This window comes from Prunus persica, chromosome G4 (genome assembly GCF_000346465.2).
Source record: "Prunus persica cultivar Lovell chromosome G4, Prunus_persica_NCBIv2, whole genome shotgun sequence".
Lineage (NCBI taxonomy): Eukaryota > Viridiplantae > Streptophyta > Magnoliopsida > Rosales > Rosaceae > Prunus > Prunus persica.
In genome coordinates, this window is record NC_034012.1 from 23,910,775 (window position 1) to 23,936,498 (window position 25,724).

Sequence of the window (25,724 nt, forward strand, 5' to 3'; positions counted from 1 at the left end):
AGATGAGCTCCCTGTTTCTTATACTAAATAAGAAAATTACGTTTGTTGGTGCCAAAAGAGTATCCAAACGGGCAAAACCAATATCTTATTTGGCACTTTAAACAAAAAATGATCATAATCTCATAACCTTTTGCCTCAATTTTTTGTGAGAAAATGTCAAGCAAGGTCATTTATAGCAATTGAGTGTCAAGCACAAATACAAGTCTGTCTACTGGACTGGTAGAGGAATGGATAAGAAAAAATTGATATATTAACAACAAAAAACTGCTCCATCCCTATTCCTCTCCTACTTTTCTGTCACCACTTCCTTGGCCCTCAACACTCCAGAGATGCCCACAAAAGCGATCACAAGAATGCAATGGACTCCAACAAAAAATTCCTAGTCTCCTTTTGTCCTAATGCAAGTTAAATGTAGTGGACTGTGGAAGCTTAGTTAGTCTTCCTTCCACTTGTTAACATACTCAAGGAAAGCATTGGCAGGATTTTTCCTTGGTGGAGCTCGTACGCGAGAAGATCTTCGGAGCACTGCCTCCTCCAATGCAACCCTTTGAGCTAAGTCCTTTGATCTCTTTTCGATTTCCAGGCTGAAAAAATGTATTCGGGAACCAATATTGTTTAGATAAAGGAAACTGTTATTGGCACTCCAAAAAAGACCTTGCACTCATGCCTTATGTGTTTACAAAGTTGTGCAGATGACTTTTTTGTGGAGTGCCAATATAGTTCCCTAGATAAACAAAATATAGATGTTGAAATGCTTCTACTGAACTATCAAACTATTTCAATCTAATGAAAAAAGAGACAATAAAATTAATGATAAAAACGACACAAAATTTAAACTATATTTTGCCAGTGGAGTAGAACCAATCAATTCGAGCAGGAATCTGTTTTATGTATAACAGTATAAGACAATAACAAATGTTTCATCATGACCAGTGCCAACTGCCAACCAATTGAGCATTCAACAAACCATCTTATAAAATCCATTTGAATTAATAGTAGAAAGGTATTCTCTCCTTTACCCCAACTCATATATCTCAAGAGCCTCACCACATGTGATAAAAAAAAACGTGTGGCTCCAATCATAAGCTGTTCCAGCTTATCAATTTAAGCTTTATGTCGTCAATCTTAAATAAAAATTTGACTCTGCCTAACATCTATCCAGCATGCACAAACTGGCATGCAGAGAGGGGCGGAGACAAGGTTTTAAGCTAGGAGGGGCACCTCAGACAATGTAGTTTATTTAATTTATATATTCAAACAAAAAAAATTCTTCAGAATCCTAATTTAATTAGAAACATATATCATAAGAATCCTCCAAAATCAATTTCAAGTCAATAGAATCACCACCAAAAAAAATTAATGGATAAAAAAAAATTCAGGGTATTGCACTCTGTAGTATAACATTTCAGCTTAATGAAAAGGAAAGAGGAGTTGAAGAGAGAGAGAGAGAATAAAAGATGAGAACAATAAAGAATGTGAGTATGCTTTAGTAATAATTGTTATTAAAACTATATTGAACATTTCATTTTAAAATATGTGGGAAGGGCAACCCCTGCGTGCGCATGCTAACATGCTGGCCTTACATCTCAAGGTTTTGCCAAGAAGAGAGGAAATAAAATTAGCTGTTTGTGTCAGGATAATCAATTGCAAGAGGGAATCAAGGACTAACCATATTCTGCTAATAAATTTTTCCAGCTGCTTTTTAAGTGCCCTCTCCCTCTCACCCTTGCAATTTAGTGAGCCGGTCAACAGATAGAGCTGTACAAAAATGTCAAGGCAGAAGTAAATTAACAATAAATAATAAAATAAAGACAACCGAGTATGATGAGATAAGCAGCTCAATACCTCTTCCTTGCTACTGTAATACCCCCACTGCTTGGAGTCAGAACTCTCAACAAATATTCTGCCATCACGCTGGAACCACCAATATCTGTTATGATTTCTGTCTTTACCTAAGGAATTGGTACGTATAAACCGCTTCTCGATCTCCCGTTCATAATACTCCCTCTGTTGTAAGCAGCGTCTTAAAAAGGTAGGAAACAAAAACACAGAGACACAGAAAAGAACTTAATAAGGAGACAGATCAAACCCTTCGTTCTTTGCTGCTCTGTCCGACGACTTCCTTTCTATCATCCCTTGACCGTTCCAGTGCTTCCTTCTCAGATAAATCCTTCCCATTGCCATTGGCTGTTGGGACTTTCACTTCCACTTTCTGTTTCCTGGCCATTTTCTTTGGTGCAGCGTCCACTTGCTTGCTCCCACTATTAGAAATGAAAGACATTGTTGAACTTGAACCCAACAGAAAATCATTATGATATATATACACACACATATATCAAGGATAATGGATAATAGAATCAAGACCTTTTTTCCGATGCACTATCCTGTCTAGATGATCGGATCTCACCATTTCTTTTCTTTACTATGTCTCCATTCTGTCTTATATGATTACCATTTTCAGATGCACTTCCTTTACTCTCCAAATCCATTACTTGATCGACATCAGACTCTGCCCTCAAACGTTCTTTCTCTTTTCTTTTCTTTCTGGCTTCCTCCAATGCTTCCTCCCTTCTTGTGGCTCCAAGAGCCTGCCTCTGCTCAACAAACTTATCCAATTTTTCCCTAACAATATTTGTTTCAAGTGCATGATTAACCAATTCTTGGAAGATTCCCAATTTAGCATGAGCATCTAAAAGGCCATAGTGCCCCCGCTTGATAGTTGCTACGTAAGCACATAATTCAGGAATGTTGATCATTTCTAAAAAATCGCACAAAAACTCTGTCCAAGTGATTAGGGTAATCTGAAAAGAAAAGAAAACAAACAAGAAAACAAAAACAGAAGAAAAAGTGATAACTTCAGAAGTGCATTAACACCAAACAATACATGGGCTATGAAAAAAAGAGGAAAGATAGACAAGAATTTGTATTGACATAGATATTCATAGGACAAACATAGACGCTTAAATAATAGATTGCAAGTGAGTGATTAACCTTTAATTTTCGATTTCTTTCCCGCACAGCTGAAAAATATTCACCATTGTCTTTTATGAGCAACCGAAGAAGAGCCGAATGAGTTTCCACAAGAAGAACCAAATTGCCCTTCTTGTGGCAGATAGCATTTTCAAAATCTTCAAGAGAGAATGGCCATAAGTGCAACAGCCTACCAAAAGAAGAACAAAAATCCCAAACCATTAAAAGATCACCAACACATTCCATTGGAACATTGAAGTCCCTTGATGGAGAAGGGCGATCTGTGAAAACTGGATCATCTGCATCTGGCTGCACTAACAGGTCATCAATTGGATATTTGATAGGTTCTTCCACTGGTTCATCACCTTCTGCAAATTCAAGATACAATAATAGAAACGTGAAATTTACTAGAGTTCCAACCAAGCAAACCTTTAAAGAGAATGCCCATGTACAGGGATATCCACCACTAACAAGAAGTACCAAGTAAAGATTTACATCTTTACACTGTACCTTCCACAATGTTACTTTCCGTACCTGAACCGTCAACTTTTTTCCTTTTAAAATTTTCAAGGTCATGTTTTGCTTCCTGGATATGGTAAAAATATAAGTCAGGCAGATAATGTCATCATTTCATCAATGAACAAGCAAATTGAATTTATACCTCCCCATTTTTCCTTCTCTTATTGCAGACTAGTAATCCATCCTTGAAAGAAACTTTGCTTCTTAAGTTCTCTGGAACATTTTTTGATATTCCATAACTTTGTGCAAGTTTATCATGAAGCACCCAAGGAGCACTACGGTATGTAGATTCCCGAATAAAAGACTTCAAAAATTTTCTACTAAATGGCAGCTTCTTTTGTATCACATCTTCCCTATTTATTACCGAAGTTTCTATAACTTCTTTATTTTTGTCGAGCCAAGCTACCTCATATTCAATTTTTCCAACATCATCTTCAATAATCTTCGATACTATGCATGGATACATATCATCATCCTTCCTTCCATATATTTCAGCACCCACATATAACCGTTCCTGCAACTTCTCAGCTACCATGTCAGAAAGGTCTTTCAATGAAAGCATACCTGCCAGGACAAAATGTTTATGAGTTGTACAGAACTGCATAAACGTTGCAATTACATAGCAATAGCAGCTCGAGATGATCATAAGAATGTCTAGCTTATCAGGTATTCCTTCATCAGCATCCAAATGTCCAAATCATGCACGATATATTCACATGCAACGCCTGCGTTTACATTTGGATTGTCCCAATTATTCCATGTGCATCAAGGTCCATACATTACCCTATAAACCTAAATTTAACATTAACAGAAGTAAGACATGAGAGACAAACGCAGGATATCCTTCAAATCCTCAACCCAAAAATCATATAAAATTCCTCTGCTTCATTAAACAGGGACATGTCCGTCATGTTTACATACTTGGAAGTGGAAAAAGGGGGTACCAGATTAAAAATAAATTGGAAAGCAACAGAATCAGAAAAAATCAATTTCATCAATCCACTTTTGTTTATTTCCCCTTTTCTCTACATTTGTTCTCACTTTCAGATAAATTAAAGAATTGATCAGGTACAAAACCGAAAAAAGATGCAAGAAAATCAAAGAAAAGCAAGATAGGAAAACAGACCTCATGAAATAAAATTATCCAGGAAAATGGGATCTGTTTTTTGAAATCATGAACTAACTAACCAAAGCTATATAAGATGAAATTCACAGCGTGACTTACTTCCAATAATCAGACAGAATGAAAAGATGAATTGTCATACCAAATGTCTTTCCAAAACCGAATTTTATACCCATCATCCACCACAAATTTAGACACTTTATAAAAAGAAAGGTAACTCTAAGCATATAGCCAATGACAATTATTTTATATGAACATACATTCATTACACAAAACAAAACAATTCAGGGGACAAAACAGCATAAGGAGTCATGCTCTTGAAAGAAACACCATTAACAACTTACCTAACAACACTTCATTCATTTTTTATAAATTTCTAATAGCTAACCCTCTTCCTGTTTTCTGATCTCTACACAATATTCGTACTTATTAGGCGGTTCTACTTCCCCATATCAATCACACCCCTCCTAAGGAAAATGTCTTGTTATCTAAGCTCAAAACTGCCCCGTTGTTATCTAAGCTCGTAGTTTAGACTATCGCTTGTATTTTAAAAATAATTAAAAATTTGAAAAAATTATAATATAAATAAATAAATAAACAGCTCAGCTTGGCTATCTTAAGATAGGACATGAAGTATGCAAGAAGGTCACACAAGATGATCGGATCCGGGTAAGTCTCTAACATAGAAATAGGCAATCTCAAAATGTGTGCTTTTCCAAACATGTAGACAATTTGTGATTTCAACATAAATAAACAAAATAGCTGAAAATTCTGACTATCTGAATGAGACATATCAGTCCATACTTTAAAAAAAAGGAATATTTGTTCGCTAAAATCCACATTGCAAAAACAAATTTAGAGGAACATCAAAGTGGATAAATTATGGCACATTTAATAAATCAACGAAACAAAGTCAATGCATTTCAAATACGGAATACAAAGTGATATTCATATCATATCTCAAGTAGCCAAAGAGTGAAAAGTAATTCCCTCACACCACACCATAATAGTCCCTAACAAGGTGGCAATAAGAGATCAATCAAAATAAAAGAAAATATTTTCCAGCACAACTCTAGAACACTACAGCATGTTTATTGCCGTATTAATGTGAAACAAGTACTGAACTTTTATTGAAAACAGAAAGCCATTTCCACCTCATATTCGTGATCAACATCTGACAAGACAAATCTAACAACTAAACCATTTGGCCAGATTCTCAAAGCACAAAAAGAAAACTATTGTCAGGCATGCACCACCAAATACTTTCAACTACAAGATGCAGGACCAAGATCATGTAATAATCTTATGACAGGAGTTATTTATGTTAGAATGGGCACCTACCACAAGAGTTTCCTCCACGTCACAAACAGAAACTAATCTACAAACAGACATGCTTATTCGTTTAATGTCACCACGGATGTAATCAATTAGAGAACAAAAAGACAATTATCCTGTGATGATCTACATTACTAACCTCCGTTAAAAATGATCTGAAACTATTGAATGGTGAAAAATGGTTAAATGAGGAAAAAAAAATTTCAACGTAATTGTTCATTGATCACAGTGGTGAGTTCTTACTGTATTGAATAATCTGCAGGGCAGGTTCCATTAGCTCTTTCGGGAACTGATGAACCTTCTCAGTAGCCCGCTCTTCTGACAGCAAAGCCTCTTCATAGGTCAAGTTAGTCTTTCCAGAGACTTTACACATCCAAACTCTCTGGCGATATAAATTTATCCGGTTCAAATATTCACTGATCCATGTCAAGTCTGACAGACAAAAATTTTGACCATGCAGGAGAATTTGAAAAGCTTAAGTTTTTTGCAATCGTTTAGGTAGCTAAAGACAAAAGGCAAGCAGATCAACGTTAATTTTCATAACCTCTTCTTCAATTGCCTCAGAAACCACACACAAAGTACTAAAACTCAGAAAGATCCACACACCAAACAAAAAACAAAAAACAAAAAACAGAAGAAAGAAAACTAAACAAAAAAGCCACAAACTTTCAAGACTAAAGAAAGGATACTCGTAGCCCCGAAATATCTCCTCTGTAAATCGAACTTGGTATACAAGCTCATGAGGTTCCAAATCATTAGGAAGTTCAGCCAAAGGAAAAGTCTTTCTTTTGAATAGAGGCATCCTTATAACTATGTGCAGATGCAATTATAAGGGACGCAAACCTGCATATGAATTAAGTTCCTGAAAAGATAAAAAATAGCCACATAAATAATGTAAGAGTTATTGGAAGTAAGATAAGAAACCCACTTAGCTGAGGCTTATACAATGCATGAGCCAGTTGGGTTTAAAAAACATTTCACTTCAAGAGACACTAAAACAACTTATAACATAGGCCTTGACATTTCCATTTTCACTTCGATTTCCTTGATTTCCAGAGACTCTAGCTCAAGGAAAATAGAAAAAGAAGCAGTACACCAAAATCCCAAGCACACACACCCCATAACAAAAAGCAAAACACCATTTAGAATCAAGACAAGAGTCTTCTTAATCAGATTCATATCTCATTAAAGAAAATATTAGCATTAGTTGTAAGAATAGAGTAAAAACAATGAAAATAACACCAAAACACATCCATTCAATGAAACCCAACAATGAACAGCTTCAGTAAGGATCTTATCAGCATTGATTTGAAATGCATGGCAGCGTAGAAAAACTACAAAAACCAAGGAGAAAAATAAAAAAAAAAAAAAACTTATAGTTCATTCACCGCTAAGACGTTCACCAGAAAGGTTTTTTCACCGATTTTTCAAAAACAAATAAAAGTAACAATTTCATACCCAATATTCGAACAGGAAAAAGAGACCCAGTCGCGATAGTCAAACAACAGAAACCCTAGATTCAAGAACGCCGCGTTTTCGAGGCACAATCAAAACCGCATGCGTTTCACATTTCCATAACAATCAGACAATAGCATTGGGGCCCAATAGGCGTTTGGAGATGAAGGGAAAAAAATCAAAAGAATGCCGTAAAAGAAACCAAATCGCCGTCAATGTCGCCAAAAGTGAGTTCCCGCCACAAGTAAAACTCTAAGAAAACAGCCACAGTAATCAATTCAAGCAAAGCGAGTGTGAGCGTGTTCGCGGTGTGCGTGCGTGACTCTAAGGGAGTTAGAGAGAGAAAGAGAGGCAGAAAGAGAGAGAGAGAGTTTGAATCTTACAATGGAGAACTTGACTGACTGAATGTACGAAGCGAAAAATGAGAGGAGGCGAGAGAGGGAAGAGGGCGGTTCTCGTTTGTATTGCCTCGTGTTCTTTTATTTTTTATTTTTTCCTTATATTGCTCTCATTTTGTAATGTGTTAATGCGTGTTTTTTTTTTTCTTTTCTTTTTGTGAGAGGGTAAATGCGTGTATTTAGGGTGGACTCGATTCGGGAATCGAGATTTTTTCAGCCAATCGCAAACCGACAGACCACCGGCTGTAGTACATATTTGCGATCGGTTCTGGCCCGTGGATCGGTCGGACCGATGAAGCGGTCGGTGTAAAAAAAAACGATAGTCATTGAATTAGGTCGTTTTGGGCCAAAAACTGTATTAAATTTTTTAAAAAAAATTGGTAAACAAAAGTTTACGGGAGGGGAGGCTACCCCATTCCAAGACCAGAGTATACCAAGGTCTCTTTGATGACTTACAAAGGGGGTCTTAGTCCATTTTTTGATTTTTACAGATTACCCACCAAGAGGAATTGTTAGTAGTGAGACTCAAACTTAGGCCTGAATAGCAAAGAGAACGATCCTTACCAACTCAACTAACCCTCATTGGCTAAAAACTGTAAATTTTGGGTCTTTTTATTTGGGTTGTTTTGGGCCAAACATTAAATTCTATTCCAAAGTTTTTCCAGGTCTATTTTTAAGCCTTTTGAACCCCCAGCATTAAACTTTAAAGAACGAAATAACTTCATAGGAATTCAATTTGAACTTTGCACATGAAACAAAAATCCTGTTTATAAAAAATTGCATTAGTGCCTCAAATTTTGGCATTCAAATTCCATTCATTTGACCAAGCATATAAGTTAACCAACCAAGAATATAAAATAAAGTTACAACACAAAAGCAAATAAAGTTACAAGTTACGATCCAAAACCAAATTCAAACCCCAAGCAAAAAACGTTACAATCCAAAAGCAAGCAAAAAGTTACAACCCAAAAAAAAAAAAAAGCAACGCAAATTTAATAAAGTAACAACCCAAAACACAGAAAAACCAAGTGGCCGAGAATGGATTTGAAGGATCCGATTGTGATTATGCTTGAGGTAAAGAGACGTCCTGAAAATTAAGGCCATCTACATATAAAACAACAAAAATTTAGTATTTATAAAGAACATTATAATGAGCATAAAGAGAAACGATTTATAATAAAAATAACATTATAAGAAGCATAAAGAACATTCAAATAAACTAATATTTCCCAGTTTCAATCTCTTCAAGTTCCTTATACAATTCAATATCTACGGTTTCAGTATAAAAAACTAACGTACTATGATCTAAATTTTCAATAGGCAAAACTTCGACACTAGCATGGGCATAGATATGTTAGAAGGCTCGATTGCCCAAATTCGAGACTCGTACGTCTAGTTATTTTGCCAAGTGAAAAAAGAATACGAGGAAGGTATTTCTTTCAAAGCATTCATATTAACAAAGTTTCAAAGCCATTCATGCAACATCCCGATCCATGTTTAATCACTTATTAAATTTATTTAATTATTTAATTAGGAAATTACAATTTTGCCCTCAAAGATAGGGTTATTTTGGTCACTTTTTAATCCGATAGGATTTTGAAGAATTGAATGGCATTATAACATAGTTCGCATCTATACGAGATTGTAGACACGTAGTGGGCTTAAATCGGAGTTGAAACGAAGAAGTTACGATCAACGGAAACCTAGTGGCACAATCGTAAATATTTCGAAGATGGTTTTTAAAATTCTCTCTCTCTCTCTCTCTCTCTCTCTCTCTCTCTCTTCCTCTCTCCTCTCGCGCGACACAGCGCATTCCCCCCTCCCCGCGTCACTGTTCAGCCAACTGGTTTTTGGTCGGCCACCATTCTCTCCCGACCACCACCGGCCTCAAGGTTGGTACCAAAAGAACCACCGTGACCTCCCCTCTCCATCCCACCCCATCTCCGCCACCGCCGCAGTAGGAAAATCGTAAGGTTTGGTTGATTTTTACCCAAAACCTTCATCACTCGTTCTGGCTATTTCAGCCACCATTTTCGTCGATCTATGTATGTTTTCTCACCCTCTCAACATGTTCTAGTTGATGGTTGGTTGATTAGGATCGATTTTTGAATTTTGAAAACTCGATTTGTAACTCAAAGTTTGGCATTTTTTCGTTTCGTGTTTTAGGCAATTCTGGTCACTTTTTGGCCATGGTCCAAGAACAAAATTTGCTCCACTCGTTGTCCTAATCACATAGGTATAGGTGTTTCAAGAATTTTTCAGTTGCCGGAATTTCTTAAGACACCCACACTCTGTCGGCACCTGGGCACTGTTTGGGTGACCTATTTGGTCCTAAAATGATACTCATGTCGTCCGAGCACGACGATATACTCGGATTTGAATTTGGTTACTGTTTGACTGTCGATTAGATTATGCATATTAGGCGTTATCCGAGTTCGATATGTTCGGACAGTTGGATCGACTCCAATTTCAAATATGTTGATCTAGGCATCTTTAGGATCGTGTAGTAATTTGCGGATCGTGAATCGGAGTCTTGGATGCTTCGATTCAATGATTCAAAGATTAGGTTAAACAGTAACCGTCCGATCTTGCGATCACGAGCAATCTGGCCATTCGATTTGGACCAAACTTGTAGGACATGTATAATAAATCTTGTTGAACCCATAGGAACTTTCAGATCCAAAATCGGAGGTCATGGGCCTTGTGGGCTCGGTTGACCAAATTTGAAAAGTTTGACCACTCGGTTGACCGAGCGTCTTCTGAGGCTATTTCATCATCCAGAACACGTAGTTGGACCTTAGAAACTTCTCTTTCGTCGTACACACACTTAAATCCTGGAAAAACTAGGATTTTATTTTAAAGTTCTCGTTCGAAGTAATTTAAGTTAATCTTGTTAGATATATGCCCTAGAAGCCAATATAAAATGGATAATTCTAAAAAAAATAATATATAATAATCAAAGGGGCTAGAACGTTGCTTTAGATACATAACGTACACAAAGTAACAAGTCCATGGATTAAGATAAATGGAAAGTGGTCTAAAGAAGTTAGATGCATAAGACCTTTCCATACATATAAATATCGTATCCTAAAATGTTCCTGGTCATAGGATTACCAATTGGACAATGGTGACCCGCAAAGACTGTTACACATTATGTCTGCTCAATTGGGAGAATGACTAGTCTCAAGTCATTCGTGTAGAGACACTGAGACAGCTGTGTAGGTGCTCTATAGAAGATGGAGTTCACTCAACGCGATCAACTCTAGAATTCTTGTATGGAAGTTTTACTCACAAGTGTCAAACAGAATTCTAAGTTGTGATAATGCGACATCACAGTTGTCTTGTGTATATGTTGTTTCTCTTTGAAAACACTATATGGTCGTATCAAAATGATGTGACTTAAAGGTGTTCCTCAGGATTCTCAATGTGTATGCAGAGAGAGGTGAATGTACAACAAGGAATCTCTGCTCTTAGCAAGAAGAGAGAATACTCTAAAGATATGATTCGTGAATCTTTGGCCAAAGTATTGGATGGAAATTGAAACAAGAACATTTGCAATTTCATCAAATTGAATCATATAATCTAGAGATGTCATTTTAGGAATTTTGACACAAGTTTACTATATCCCGAGAATATGACATAGAGTATTGAATTAGAAAAGGATCGAATTGCATTGTAATCACAAACTGACTAGATTCTCTAAATGAATTCTTTTTAGATTGGGTAGCCATGACATATTGCTAGGTGTCACTCATCGCCTGTGGAAGCCCTGTAAAGACTAATTATAATTAACCTTCGCCAATAGGGAGAATTGTGTGGAGGGATACAATTCACACTTGACTCAGAGTGAATCATTCATACCAACTGCCTTACTAATTAGAACCTATAAGATCGCACACCGAAAAGGAATCAATTGAAAAATTATGAAGAGAATGAGTGATTTTGTGACTTGGTCAAAGTCAATGTGAAAGTCAAAGGTCAAAGTCAAAATTCAAAGGTCAAAGGTCAAACAATTGACCCGACACTTGACACGGTCAATTAAGGATGACCGGGACCAACACTTGTTAGACAAGTGAGCGATTGAATTAGTCAAGTCACTAGAGTAATTAAATTGATTAGATTAATTTAATTATTCAATTAAAGTTATGAAACTTTAATTAAAGGTTCCATATGACTTGAAAATTCAAAAGGGAGTTGGCCACATCAACTTAGGCACATATGTGACACATTATAGGATTAATGTGTTGGACAAAGATAGCAAAAGATGCCACACATAGGGGCGATGTGGCTACACTAGGGTTTGGGGGCAATTTTGTCACTCTTGTGACATTTTTGATCCTATAAGTGTGTAGCTATGGAATCTTATCATCCTTTTCAAGTTGGTGAAATTGGAAGAGAGAAAACATCAAGCTCTCTCCCCCTAACCCCTTCAATCTATCACATCAAGTGAGGGTGCTAGCACCACTCTTCACTTGTTGTCTCATTCTCTCATCCCATTCAATTTTTGGTGAATAGCTTTGGGGAGGTGCATATCTTTGTACCTATTTGGAAAGCTACAAGGTAGAGAATCAACATCAAAGGGAGAGCCAACAACAAAGGGACCACTCCCTCTACTTGAACACCATTCTTGGTTTCAAGATTTGCTCCAAGGGTATGAACATCTTTTCTTTCTCTCAAATAGGATTTAGAGTCTTTGGCGCACACTTTCATAGACTTATAAAGATTGAGACCAAATGAGACTTGCATGAATCCCTAGTTTATTTAATGCTTTCGCTCTTACTTTGATTTCATATTAGATATAGCTTGCTAGGTGATTTATACTCACAAAGTTTGGTTTTAGAGTTTTTAGAAATCTCTACACAACACCATTTCCACAATATTCCCTTCAAATCTCCCCCTTGTATTTTTAAATAGGTACTCCAACTTAGCGTACCCAGTAGGCAGGACCCATTTAGGGTCAGACAGCGTTTGACTATCTATGAGTGGACTTTGTTTTAAACTATAATCATTATTTTCAAGGATGGGAAAAATATGCATAATGATTTCTTGATTATTGAGTTATTATTTAGTTAAATAATGAATGAAATATTTTTATGAAAGTAAATGAAGTATATTTGAATAATTTTGGATTGTGATTATTATGGAATGGATAAGTGCTATTTTTCGAGAATGAATATTTATGCTTGGTAATGTGTGGGGTATGTGGGTTTGCTAGTAATGAGTTTGTGGAAAGAGAGTGGATTATAGTTTATGTCAGTTTGAAGTGCTATAAGCACTACCCTATGTAACTCCCCGGATTTGAAACACTAGAATTGGATACTTGGAACTTTGTGATACTTGGATATGTCTGAAGTATATTTGAATAATTTCGGATTGTGATTATTATGGAATGGATAAGTGCTATTTTTCGAGAATGAATATTTATGCTTGGTTATGTGTGGGGTATGTGGGTTTGCTAGTAATGAGTTTATGGAAAGAGAGTGGATTATAGTTTATGTCAGTTTGAAGTGCTATAAGCACTACCCTATGTACCTCCCCGAATTTGAAACACTAGAATTGGATACTTGGAACTTTGTGATACTTGTATATGTCAGAACTCGAGCACCCTTGACGGGGTGTTTCGTAGCCCCTTAGCGGGGTTAGTCTGTGCTCGTAGGACTTGTCACAGGCGTACGAGTATTAAGGATTCTGCTGTATGTGTTGGTGAGCTCAGTCTCCAGTTGGATGGCTCGTTCCCTAGCCACATGATTAATTAAGGAGTCTTCCATGTGGACTAGTCAAACAATCACTCGGTTGGATTGTCTCCCGAGTACAAGTTTGGTAGTGGTCATACTTATATATATGCAGATATATATTATATATATACCTATCCTTTCATTCTTGTTTATCGGTGAGGATACTTCCTCGTTGGTCGTGCAAACGGGCACGCGTTTCGAGATAGTTGTTGGGAAAGATTTTGGAATGGTGTTGGTGAGAGTATACTATTACGAATTATGGATTTCACATTGGTTTGACTTAACTATATATATAAATAGATACGTCGATTTTGAATGCATGTCATTTTCAGCATCGTTTTCTAAACGGTAGGGTTATCATATGTTGACTTCAAGGATAACATCCTTTGTTTTTGTCCACTCACAAGTTTTCTGTTTTGCGCCCCTAGGTAGTAGATCGCCTTGAAATCGAACGGCCGTATCAAGTCGTGAACTCTGAGCCCGAGCTTATGTAGGACAAACTTTTGTTCATTTCTGTTCTGTTGAACGTTATTTCCTTTTGTAATCTGAAACTCTTTAGACTACTCTGATGTCGCCATGCTAGGGTTGGATGTAAGGCCAGAGACCCAATATGTTAATTGCGTGATATTATCTTGTGCATGCTGCTGGTTGGTGTTATTAACCGTGTTTTAACAGGTTAAATTTTTTTGGGAATGTCCATTTTTCAGGGGAGACTCTGTCGAAATTTTGGCAGAAAGTCTCGTCTCTTTGTAGTAAGTGGCCCTGGCATCAGTACGATGTTAGAAATACCACAAGTTTCATCCTGAAATTCAAGGAATTCGGGGCAGGTCCTGTCAACTTAGTATTAGAGCATTAGATTCATTTTTCTTTGACTTTCACACCTCTGTTGCATTCTTGGAACTAACGACTCCCTTGTTTTCTTTCATATAGAACTATGCTCCATCGACATGGTACATGAGAACCTGTTTTCCCGAGATGGGGGAACCTGCACCACCTCAACCTCCACCACCATCTCCATCTTTACCACCACCTCCATCTCCACCATCTTCACCTGTTGGTGAGGAAGCTGAAGAGAATGAGCTCGACTTGCGCCATATACTGGATCATTTCACCAGAACTGTGACTATGGCTCTGCAAGGGAGGCATAACACTAAGGTTGTAGATATCAAAAGGGCCAAGGAGTTGGGAGCTCATGAATTATTTGGTACTGCGGATCCTACTGAAGCTGAGAATTGCCTCACCGACATTGAGAAAGTGTTTGAAGTTTTGTAGTGCCCTAATGGCGATCGAGTTCGGTTGGCCACCTTCATCCTGAAGGGAAATGCCTATCACTAGTGGAAGATTGTCCGTAAAGGGTATGCTGATCCTACTGCTGTTACTTGGGGGGAGTTTCAGCGTGTCTTCTACGAACAACTTGACCAGCATTCGTGCCGAAATGCGAAGAAGTCCAAGTTTCTTCATCTGAAACAGGGGTCAATGTACGTGCTGGAATATGAGCACAAGTTCAATGAACTATCTCGGTTTGCTCCTGAACTGATTCCCACTGAATAAGAGAAGTGCAGATGCTTTGAGGAGGGTTTGTGGCTAGAAGTTCAGGGCATTGGTCACCGCCACCACTAATCCTATTATGAGGGCACTGGCCCAAGTAGGAAATAGTGTGGCAAAGAAGCTTAGTGCGAGTTCAGCTAGGCGTCACATGGACGCATCTGGCTTTAGTGGACCAAGTCAGGGTCCATCAAAGAGGGATGGATCCAGCTCCAGTTTAGCAGGTAGTGGATGGTTTGGAGGGCATGGGTCCAGTTTTGGTAGTAGGATATCTGGGCTTAGGCCAACTTCGAGTCAGCATTCTGGGTAGCAGTCGATGGCCAGTACGGTTAGGGATCCTTCTCGATAGACTAGCTCAACTTGTCATAACTGTGGACATGTGGGATATTTTAGGAGGGATTCCCCACAGCTTGGGCAGAATAGTGGTCCCAGTCAGAGGGGCAGTGTTGGTTGGTTTTACTGCAGTCAGGTGGAGCACTTTAAGAGTGAGTGCTATCTTCTCTCTCTTAGTGCTACCATAAGAGAGGAAATTGGGGCCTAACAGGGGCAGGATAGTTGAGTCAAAGTAAGAGCTAGAGTGGTGCTTCATCATCAGCTGCAGGCCCTTCATCTAGTAGTGGAGTGTAGTCTACTTTTCGGGGTAGGGGTGATAGACACCAAAGGGGTCTGCCTGGGCGTTCTACTACTCAGGCTTGTGTATTCTCTATGACTTAGTAGGAGGTGCAGGCCACACCCGATGTCATTACCGGTATGATTCCTGTGTTTGGTTACTTTGCAAGTGTTCTAATAGATCCCAGGGCTACACACTCATTTATTGCACGTAGTTTCGTACCGTATGCAAGTATCAGACCTGCACCCATGGCTAGAAGTATTAGTATTTCTTTACCTACAAGGGATGTCCTTTTTACTGACATGGTCTTTAAGGGTAGTTTTGTTCAAGTGGTGATGCAGTGTTGGAAGCCGATTTGATTCCCTTGGATTTGGTCGACTTCGATATCATCTTGAGAATGGATTGGTTGGAGAAGCATCATGCATCCCCAGATTGTTTCCAAAAGGAAGTTGTACTTCGAAGTCCGGGACAACCTGAAGTCACTTTCCGTGGAGAGCGTAAAGTTTTCCCATCATGCCTAATCTCAGCCATAATGACTAGGCGATTGCTCAAGAAGGGATGTGTGGGATACTTAGCCCATATCATCGATACTTGTGAAGTCACTCTGAATGATGGGGTTATTATATATTGATTTCAAGGATAACATACTTTGTTTTTGTCCACTCACAATTATTCTGTTTTGCACCCCCAAGTAGTAGATCGTCTTGAAATTGAATGGCCGTATCAAGTCATGAATCTGAGCCCGAGCTTATGTAGGATAAACTTTTGTTCGTTTCTCTTGTGTTGAACTTTATTTCCGTTTGTAATATGAAACTCTTTAGACTGCTCTAATGTCACGCATGTTAGGGTTGGATGTAAGGCCGAAGGCCTAATATGTTTATTGCATGATATTATCTTATGTATACTGCTGGTTGTTGTTATTAAATGTATTTCAACAGGCTGAAAATTTTTGGGAATGTCCATTTTTTAGTTGAGACCGTATCGAAATTTCGGCAGAAAGTCTCGTCTCTTTTTAGTAAGTGGGCCCGACATTGAAATCCCACAGGTTTGTCCCGGATTTCTAGGAATTTGGGGCAATTCCTATCAATTTAATAGTATTGTGAAGATGGGAAGAAACACCAAACCTCTCATTATAACAAACATTTTCTTTGAAAATTCACATAAAAATTCTACTGATAACAAAATGATCATGTTATACCATATATAGCATTTAAAGGGGCATATTGGTCATTCCATACTATTAATATGGCACCATAGTTGCCATTAGTTCTTACATAGATATGTTGTGAGTAACTTGTCTTGTTTCTACAAAGCATAATATATCAAAATTATACATTACATGTAACCTTTTGACATAATTCAAAAACATAGGCCTATTACAACTTCTACAATATCAAACTAGAAATTTCATCATTCATTAACTAAAAAGGGAATGTAGCCTAAACCCTAAAATGGCAAAACTGTTGACAGTTACTTAAGGTGTGAGGCAATGTAGCCTAGCACCAAGATGTTTCTTCATCTCTTAGCCTTTGAATACTTCTTTTATGTCACCAGATCTATATATAACTATGTATCTATCTCTCTCATCATATGCAAGGTTTTGAAGAGAATTTAATATTCTATTTTCATTCATTGTTAAAATTATTTATAGAGTCTTATACATATCCAAGAGGGAGAAAGTTAAACTTTGAGCTGTTATAACTCCAGTTGTACAAATTAGTTATTAATTAACTTTACTAATTCTAACTAATTGCTAATAGCTCACGTGTTTGACTAAGAGCTACTAACAATCTCTTACCTAGATAACCGATCATGATTAGATCGTGTGAGTTGTGTGGCTTCTCCACTTTTAGCCCCCCCTCAAGTTGAAGTTGACTCACCAAACTGAGAGCTTGGAAGTAAGAAACTAAAAATGAGTTGTGGATAAGGCTTTAGTAAAAATGTCAGCAAGTTAATATGAAGAAGGAAACAAACTGAAGGTTCAGCTAGCTAAATTGAACAAGCTCCCTGATAAAATGATAATCAACCTCTATGTGCTTTGTACGAGCTTGAAACATTTGGTTAGAGGCTAAGGCCATAGTTGTCTACTCGTCACACCATAATACTGGGGAAACACCAAGAAAGAAGCCAATATCTTTAAACAATTTTGAAATGTAAAGAAGTTCTACAACAGCCATTGCAGAGCCACGATACTTTTCCTCAGTGCTATTGCGAGAAACTATAGGCTGCTTTTTGGCAGACCAACAAATCAAATTGGAACCAAAGAAAACAATATCCGCTGGTTGAACGTCGATCAATGGGACAACCAGCCAAGTTAGCATATGTGTAAGCATGAAGAGTCGTGTGGCCAAGTTGAAACCAAAGACCATGATTGAGAGTACCTTTGAGGTACCTAAGGTTGCGTTTAACAGCTCCTAAATGAGATTCTCTTAACTGATGCATGTGATGACACACAGAATTAACTGCAAAAGCCAAATCAAGCTTGGTCCAAGTAAGGTATTGCAAAGCACCAACTGTGAAACGATAGAAAGAAGGATATGATAAGAGAACTATTATTATCCAACTTTCACCATGCCAAATTTCTCTTTACGCAACACTACATAGGCATCTGCGAAATGAAATACCGATGCTGTTAGTATATTAGGCATCGGTTTTATAAATAATAAGATTAAAAGTATATAAAGGCATCATCACAAATTTTTGGTTTTTCCTACCAATGCCATTGATAGAAATATACTGATGCGTAAAATGGTTGTGCGAAAAATAAATTTAAGTGCCACATTTAGCTTCGACGCCAAAAGCCTAGTTGACTGCTACAATGATTTTTCACTAAAAAATTTCGGTCCCTTGTGAATATCTCAAATTCCCCCTCTCATAAAAAATTTCCCTCTCTTCTCTCTCGTGATACCTAGTCATAGATAGTCACTCTGAGCCCTCATCCTTCTCACCTTCAAACTCCTTCTCTTCTCTCTCACGATACCCCCAGTCACAGTCACTCTTTCATCCCTCTCACCTTCAGCATTTGTCTTCTTCATCGATGTCTTCTCTGTTCTCCATCCATCTCTGCCGTCATCTTCTTTGTCCTCAATCTGTATCACCATCTCCAAAATTAGAACCAACAAAACCACACACTTAGTTCAACCAACACACTCAGACGGAATCCATGTATAAGCTGCTTAGAATCACCGAAAGTAGGTGATTTCATCAATTAATCAAACGCCCAAATTTGGGTAATTTGTTATAAATATCATTTTTAAGTTTAGGGTTTGATTATTCTTCATCTGAGATCTATTATTTTTTTATAGATGTTGTTGCGTGTTGCAATTTGAAGCTTATTTTTCAATTTATTAAGGGTTGTGGTTTCTTGACATTGTTTACTGAAAATGGCTGCCTTCTTTCAGAGACTGGGTAAGGCAACCACAATAACCTTCAACAACTTATCCGGAGGTCAGTTGAAGTCCAAATTTTGCATTCCCTTTGGAGCTCACGCAGCTGCCTTTGGTGGAGTCTCTTATCTCTGCCTGTACTGAATCTTGATAACTACAGGTAAGACAAAACATCTTCCTATCTTGATTGTATTTGTTTCTCAGTATTTGAGTTCTGAGTTTCGTACGCTTCCATTTATGCTTTTACTATTTCTATTTGGAAACCATTTTGTTTAAAACTATTTGAATACTCTAGTTTGGTCTTTGAGTGTTGGTAAAAAAAAAATTTGGTTATTTGTTGGCAACTATGGGAAATATTGTGATGCAATTTCATTTAGTTTTATAATATGCATATGCTTAATTTAGTTTAAGGCTAGGATATAAGTAAGGATAGGGTATGCTTGATTGTTATTTTTTTTTACATGTCTTTTATATGTGTATTAGGGTAAGGATTGCAAATTGGCTTTTGGCTCAAAGGACAATATTTTGCAACTGGCATAATGTGCCTCAATAGTTGCTTCATAATGTTTCTTTAGGAGAGGGAAATATAAAAGTCTCTGTTAATTATGCCATAAATGGAGCTTCTCCACTACCGATACCAGTGAAAGGAGCATTGAATATTGTTGAGGATGCTGTTGGGTCTCATGTAGCTTGGCCAGAGGATCTTATAGTTTTTATAGATGATATAGTGGTAAACCACCTTACTTTTGAACTTGTTTTATTTCATATTATCCCTAATATATATGTGATAATTGTAGAAAAAGAAAAACTACAAAGGAAAAATTAGTGAAGTCATTGTTTCAGTCTATCCCGGAAACAGTACCAAAGTCTTGCAAGATTTTATACGGCTTTGCACAGAAACTGATGTCCCAAGGTTAGACTCTCGCTTCATATATTGATGAGGACATATTTGGGGTAGAAAAGATGATATACGTCCTAAAAGAAGATGTGATCAGCTTCGTTCAAATGAACGAAATAGGACAAGCTAACCGCTTACATTAGGTAATAGTCACTTTGTGTTTTATAATTTTATGTTTATATTTGGATATTAATCATGTGTTTCAGTTTACTGACTCTATGATAATGGTTAACAACTATTTATATAAGTTGGTAAAAGACAAAGAATGGGAACGAATGATTGCATTTATGGACCCAAGTCATACCACAAATGATCCGATGTCACCGGATGAGGCAGGGAGGGTTCAATACATTGTGAAAGCTTTGAAACAAGCTAGTATTGACAGCATCTTTTTGATCCCATACAATCCTGGTTAAGTAAAGTGGTTTGTTTTTTAGAGTATATATTTATGACTATTACTAATATATTTCCAATTAATATGTAGGGGTCATTGGATCCTTACAATCATTGACGAAGAGAGAGACAATGTGTATATCATGGATCCTCTTGGGGTTCGTCACCCTCATGATGTGTGGAAACGTATTGTAAACGCGTAAGTCGTTCTTTTTTAGTTATTTCCTTAATATGATTATGGAACTAAGGTCTTTTCTTATTGTGTTTGCTATTTTATATGTATTAATCCAGCCTCTTGGAGTGTATTTTGTAACTATAGTCCATCTAGTAGTTGCATTCCCCTTTCAATTTTTGTTTATGGTGAGTCAAAAGGAGTTTGTCTGCATTTAGCTTATCATTGCAACTTTAGATAAGGATAAATTAAGTGTAGCCAAATTGCCAATTGGACTTGAATTTTGACCATCCTTGACAAGTTCAAATTTATTTTCGACTGTCCCACTCTGGACATGTGAATCCATAAATGGATGGCTTAGTCCTTTTGTTGTAGCATGTTTGAGTCTTTGTTATGGATTGGATGATTGGGTTCAGCTGAAAGACCAAATTTTTTTTTATTCCTTTGTTTGATGTTGCTTCTTTTCGGCTCTGGCAATGTTTCTAGCATTGAGGTGACTTTTTCTTGTGTTTGGATGAATGTTAAATATAAAACCTTATTGTAGTATTTTTCATATACCGTTATTGTATTGGTCAATCTACTGTAGAATGTGCATGATTTCTTTCTTATAGTTTCTGTTTCCTGGGCGTAGTTGCTGTCTGAAGATAAGTTTACTTAGATGTTTTTTCTAGCAAATTTTAAGAGGGGTAGCTTCAGTGGTTTTCTTCTTGGTTCTAGTTTCTTGCTTTTAATTAAGTAGTATTTGCTCTTGTTGTTTAGTCGAGGACAGCTTGTCCTCTTGATTATCAATGCAATTGTTTCTATTCAAGAAAAAATAAAAATAAAAAGTTGCTGTCTGAAATCTTCTAACAATTGAAGTTGAATTCCCTGTATTTTTTTTTATGGTATTTTTGTTTTTCTTTAGCTTCTTGTTAAAGATTGTGCATAGCTTCTTGTAAATGATTTTATAGTTTTTCTTAATCTTATATGCGCTTTCATTTAATTTCAGTATGCGAGAAGTGGGAAAAAGAAGGGATTTTACACCCAAATGGAATTGGACGAGGTTCGAGATGAATGGGCATGTCATGTGCTAGAGTGGATTTGAGTTTCAACATTCTCCTTCTTGTTTTGGTAGTATTTTGCTTATATATGTATGGATGATGGATGGATTTTGGTTTACAGGCAGAACTCATAAGTTTACATATATAGGAATGTGTGTTTTGATGTTGCCATGGCAATATATATGAAATGGATGAGATGACTATATTTTGAGACAAAAACTAAGTAAAATATGATGTGAAACATGGAAATTGCTTACACTTTATTAGTAACAACGATGTCTATTGTGTATAACAACATCAGTTTTGCCATAACAACTGGAGTTAAAAATTAAAAACAACATTAGCTCTCTATGGGAACCGGAGCCTATAATCAAAAGGGTCAATAATATTTGTAGAAAGTCAAACTATTTGTAGGCTTTTCACTTCAGCATAAGCACAAAAAACGAATGCGCAAACCATAATTTGCAACAGTAGTGGCATCTTTTCTAAAGTGGTAAGTCAAAACATGCTTAAGTATAATCAAAACCCTTGATGCTATAATGAGTATTTAGCATCAGTGTTGATATATTCCCTGATGCTATTAAAGGTTTAGGCATCGGAGGTTAACCCTCTTTTTGCACATGGTAACAACTTACGCATCGGCCATTAAGTAAATAGCAAAGTCGTAAATAATCTTTAGCAACGGATAATATCCGATGCGTATGACTATATCATACGCATCGGTTCCCAATACTTCGGTTCTTGGGTACCTTTAGCAAAGGATATTATCCGAAGCTAAAAGTCAATTTTCGCATATTGTTGTAAGAGCCAAGAGGTATTGCATAGGTCTTGGCATCCAAGAGGTATCCATATCAGTATGCTTAAGCAGATCATAAGCATATTTCATTTGAGAAAGAAAGAGACTAGAGGCAGATCAAGTAACTTGAAGACCAAGAAAATAATGTAGAGGACCCAATTCTTTCACAGGAAATTGAGCACTTAACTGTGTGATAACTTGTTGGCAAGTAGTAGGAGAAGAACCAATGACCAAGATGTCATCAACATAAACGAGAACAAAAACTGGAGAAGAACCATGCTTGATAAATAGAGAAGTATCAGCCTGAGAATAATAAAAACCCAAAGCAAGCAGAGCTTGAAAAATCTCATCATTCCAGGGCCTTGGGCTTGTTTCAAGCCATATAGAGACCTATTTAGTTTGCACACATAGTTAGGCCAAACTAAGGAGAAGGAAGCTGGGATTGGAATCCAAATGCAAGTGGCTGGGCGTGAAGGGTTGATGTGGGAAGACTTACCTTTTTGTTAGTTTGATTTTTATATATGAATTGTCTCCTTTTTGGTGAAGGACTTGGAGTCCAAGTCGGCTAGGTATTTTTAGTTAGGTTATTTTATTAGTTTTGTCCCTTGGACTATCTAAGGGATAGTTCCTTATTGTTGTTGGGGGGAGGGGGAGGAGAGATATCAACGTGAAGAATATCAAGGAGACAGAGAAGACGACAAGAGGAGAAAGGAAGCTCTCACTTAGGTTATTCTAAACTCATGCTATTTTTCATTGTGATTTCAATTATGATTATGAGGAACTAATTTTCTTAGCTAGGGCTACGATATAGCCTTATCATAAATATTCAATTTCTTAGTTAATATTAATTTCAAGTTTTTCCCTTTTTTATTGAGTATATTTTGTTGTGCTTAATGTTTAAGTTGAATTAGTGTGATGCAAGTTAGAGTAGATGTCATACTTAACTTGAGTTCTGCTTCTTACAATTGATACCATGAATGACTAATTGTAGATGCCATGCAGTTAGGGTTTGTGTGATCGCTACATAATTTCCATAGAGCTTATTGGGTCTTTATGTGTTGAATTCATCTAGATGCCATAAAGAATTGCATGTAAATATACTTTTGATGTAACCAGATGCCATGGCCATTGAATAATTTAGGGAAATTGATCATCAATAAGGGGAATTGCTTGGAATTTATATGCTAAGGGATTGGGTAAGATTGGTTAAGGTGAAATCGGATGCTCTAGTGTCTTTCTCTCTTGGTTTTCCTAAATTCCTTGTGTCGTGCAACTCTGCCTTTAGTTTTAATTGCTTTCTTTAATTTTAGTTTTTCTTAATTACAAATTCAAATCAATTTCATCCATTAAAGTTTCTCAATATAAAATCAAATTCAGTTTAATTGGTAGGAATATTAAGAATTAAATCAATCCTTGTGGGACGATATATGTGCTTACTTAGCTATACTATCTTTTCATTCGTATACTTGCGAGCATTAAAATTTGATTTGCTATACCTAAATTTCGCAACAATTATCTACTTGTATGCAGTTGTAAACATTCTTCTTTCAATTATCATCCTTTACTTTGGCCAAAAATTCGACGAATCATATTTTTAGAATATTCTCTCCTTTTACAAGAGTAGAGATTCCTTGTTATACATCCACATGTCTTTGTGCACATGCTGAGTATTCTCTTGAGCAACATCTTCAAGTCACATCCTTTTGATATGACTGTATGGTGCTCTTAAAGACAAACAACTCATACACAAGACAACTATGGTGTCTCAAGTTTGAGGACTAATTCGCATTATCATACCTTAGAATTTTTTATTTGATACTTGTGAGTAAGACTTCCATACAAGAGCACCTACACACCTGTCTTAGTGTCTCAACATAAATGACTTGAGACTAGTCATTCTCCTAATTGAGCAGACATAATGTGTACCAGTCTTTACAGTTCACCATTATCCAATCGGTGATCCTATGGCTAGGAACACTTTAGGATACAATATTCTTATCATGGAAATGTCTCGTGAATCTAACTTCTTTAGACTGCTTTCTATTTATATCTTTATCCATGGACTTGTTACTTTGTATACGTTGTGTTTCTTAAAGTAACATTCACACCCCTTTGATTATATTAATTATATTATATCTTTAGAGTATTCCATTTTTATATTGGCTTCTAGGGAACATATCTAAGAGTAGACATAAGCCAAATCATGAGGCTTTGATCACAATAATACCAGAGATCAAATGCCGGATTTACAATAAAAGCACCATCAGAATCAAGAATTGTCTGAGCAAGTGGTGGTTCAAATCCAGTAACAAGACCTAGCATTCTAAATTTTCGAAGAACAAGAAGAAAAAAAATTCTTCCAAAGAAGATAGTTCCCAACCTTGAGCTTGATTGGAACCATTCCAAAAATGTTCTTAATGGTGACCTTCGAAATCGAGGGAGAAAAAGAAGAATCAACAGTAGAAACAGGACAAGCAGGCAAAGAAGAAGACACCGCTCCAGATAAAGTAAAAGAAGGCGTGTTTGCAAAGAAATTGAAAGAAAGCGAGTGTTTGTAAGACAATAAAAAGGGAGAAAGGGCGAGAAAATTAACAGAGAGAAGACGCAAGACAAAGGGCTCTCGATACCATGAAGAGAATTGAATATTCTATTTTTATTCAGGCTAAATTGTAGCAATGGTCCCTGGACTAAGACCAAACTTTACTTTTCGTCCTTATATTATTAAATTGTAACGGTGGTATTTCAATTAGATCTCATGTTGCATCATTGGTCTTTCTGTCAACTGAGTTAAATTTTCTATCAAAATTAAGGGCAGATTGGGAAATTCGTAATATATATAGGGTAAATTACTCAAATGGTCCTCAAACTTATACCTGATTTACATTTTGGTCCATCAACTAAATTATTCATTCAAATGGTCCATCAACTCTATATTATTCACTCCAGTGGTCCTATCGTCTAATTTTCTATTAGATTTAACCTAATTTTACTGTAAATAATCACCAATTGCCTTCATATTTAATGGAAATATTGACAGAATGTAACGATATGACCAATTAAGCGAATAATATAGAGTTGATGGACCATTTGAACGAAAAATTTAATTGAAGGACCAAAATATAAATCGAGTATAAATTTGAGGACCATTTGAGTAATTTACCACATATATATATATACAGAGAGCTTCCATTGAGTGATCCCTCAAATAAGTTATTTGAGGGACACCCCTTGTAGGGCCCACTTTGGATTGTAATTCACTAATCCAAACCATCTATTTTGTAGATACTCATTCAAAGATTATCTCTACAAAAAAATCACTTGAATCTGATATCATTTGACCATTCAATTG

At 36.7% G+C, this 25,724-nt stretch overlaps 1 protein-coding gene and 1 long non-coding RNA gene across 6 annotated transcripts; one reads left to right on the top strand and one right to left on the bottom strand.

Annotated features, from left to right (window-relative positions):
- LOC18780096 (DDT domain-containing protein DDB_G0282237) lies at window positions 116–8,211 on the bottom strand. Of its 2 annotated transcripts, none has more exons than XM_020561484.1 (11): window positions 7,786–8,211; window positions 6,637–6,809; window positions 6,191–6,363; window positions 3,632–4,053; window positions 3,505–3,556; window positions 2,992–3,338; window positions 2,365–2,801; window positions 2,090–2,261; window positions 1,846–2,007; window positions 1,670–1,758; window positions 116–584 (listed from the first exon to the last, which is right to left on the bottom strand). In XM_020561484.1, exons 2-11 carry the CDS (start codon window positions 6,747–6,749, stop codon window positions 434–436), a joined length of 2,118 nt encoding a protein of 705 aa, XP_020417073.1. In that variant the 5' UTR covers window positions 6,750–6,809; window positions 7,786–8,211; the 3' UTR covers window positions 116–433. The 2 variants fall into 2 exon arrangements, with proteins under 2 accessions (XP_020417073.1, XP_020417072.1); XM_020561483.1 differs by lacking the exon at window positions 7,786–8,211 and adding an exon at window positions 7,406–7,654 and having other exon boundaries at window positions 3,481–3,556.
- On the top strand, window positions 18,505–21,767 carry LOC109948459. 4 transcript variants are annotated; one of them, XR_002271086.1, is made up of 5 exons: window positions 18,505–18,881; window positions 19,092–19,236; window positions 19,560–20,117; window positions 20,223–20,566; window positions 21,528–21,767. It is a non-coding gene; the product is annotated as an uncharacterized LOC109948459 (long non-coding RNA). The 4 variants fall into 4 exon arrangements; XR_002271085.1 differs by having other exon boundaries at window positions 18,505–18,920; window positions 19,560–20,566; XR_002271087.1 differs by having other exon boundaries at window positions 18,505–18,885; window positions 19,560–20,566.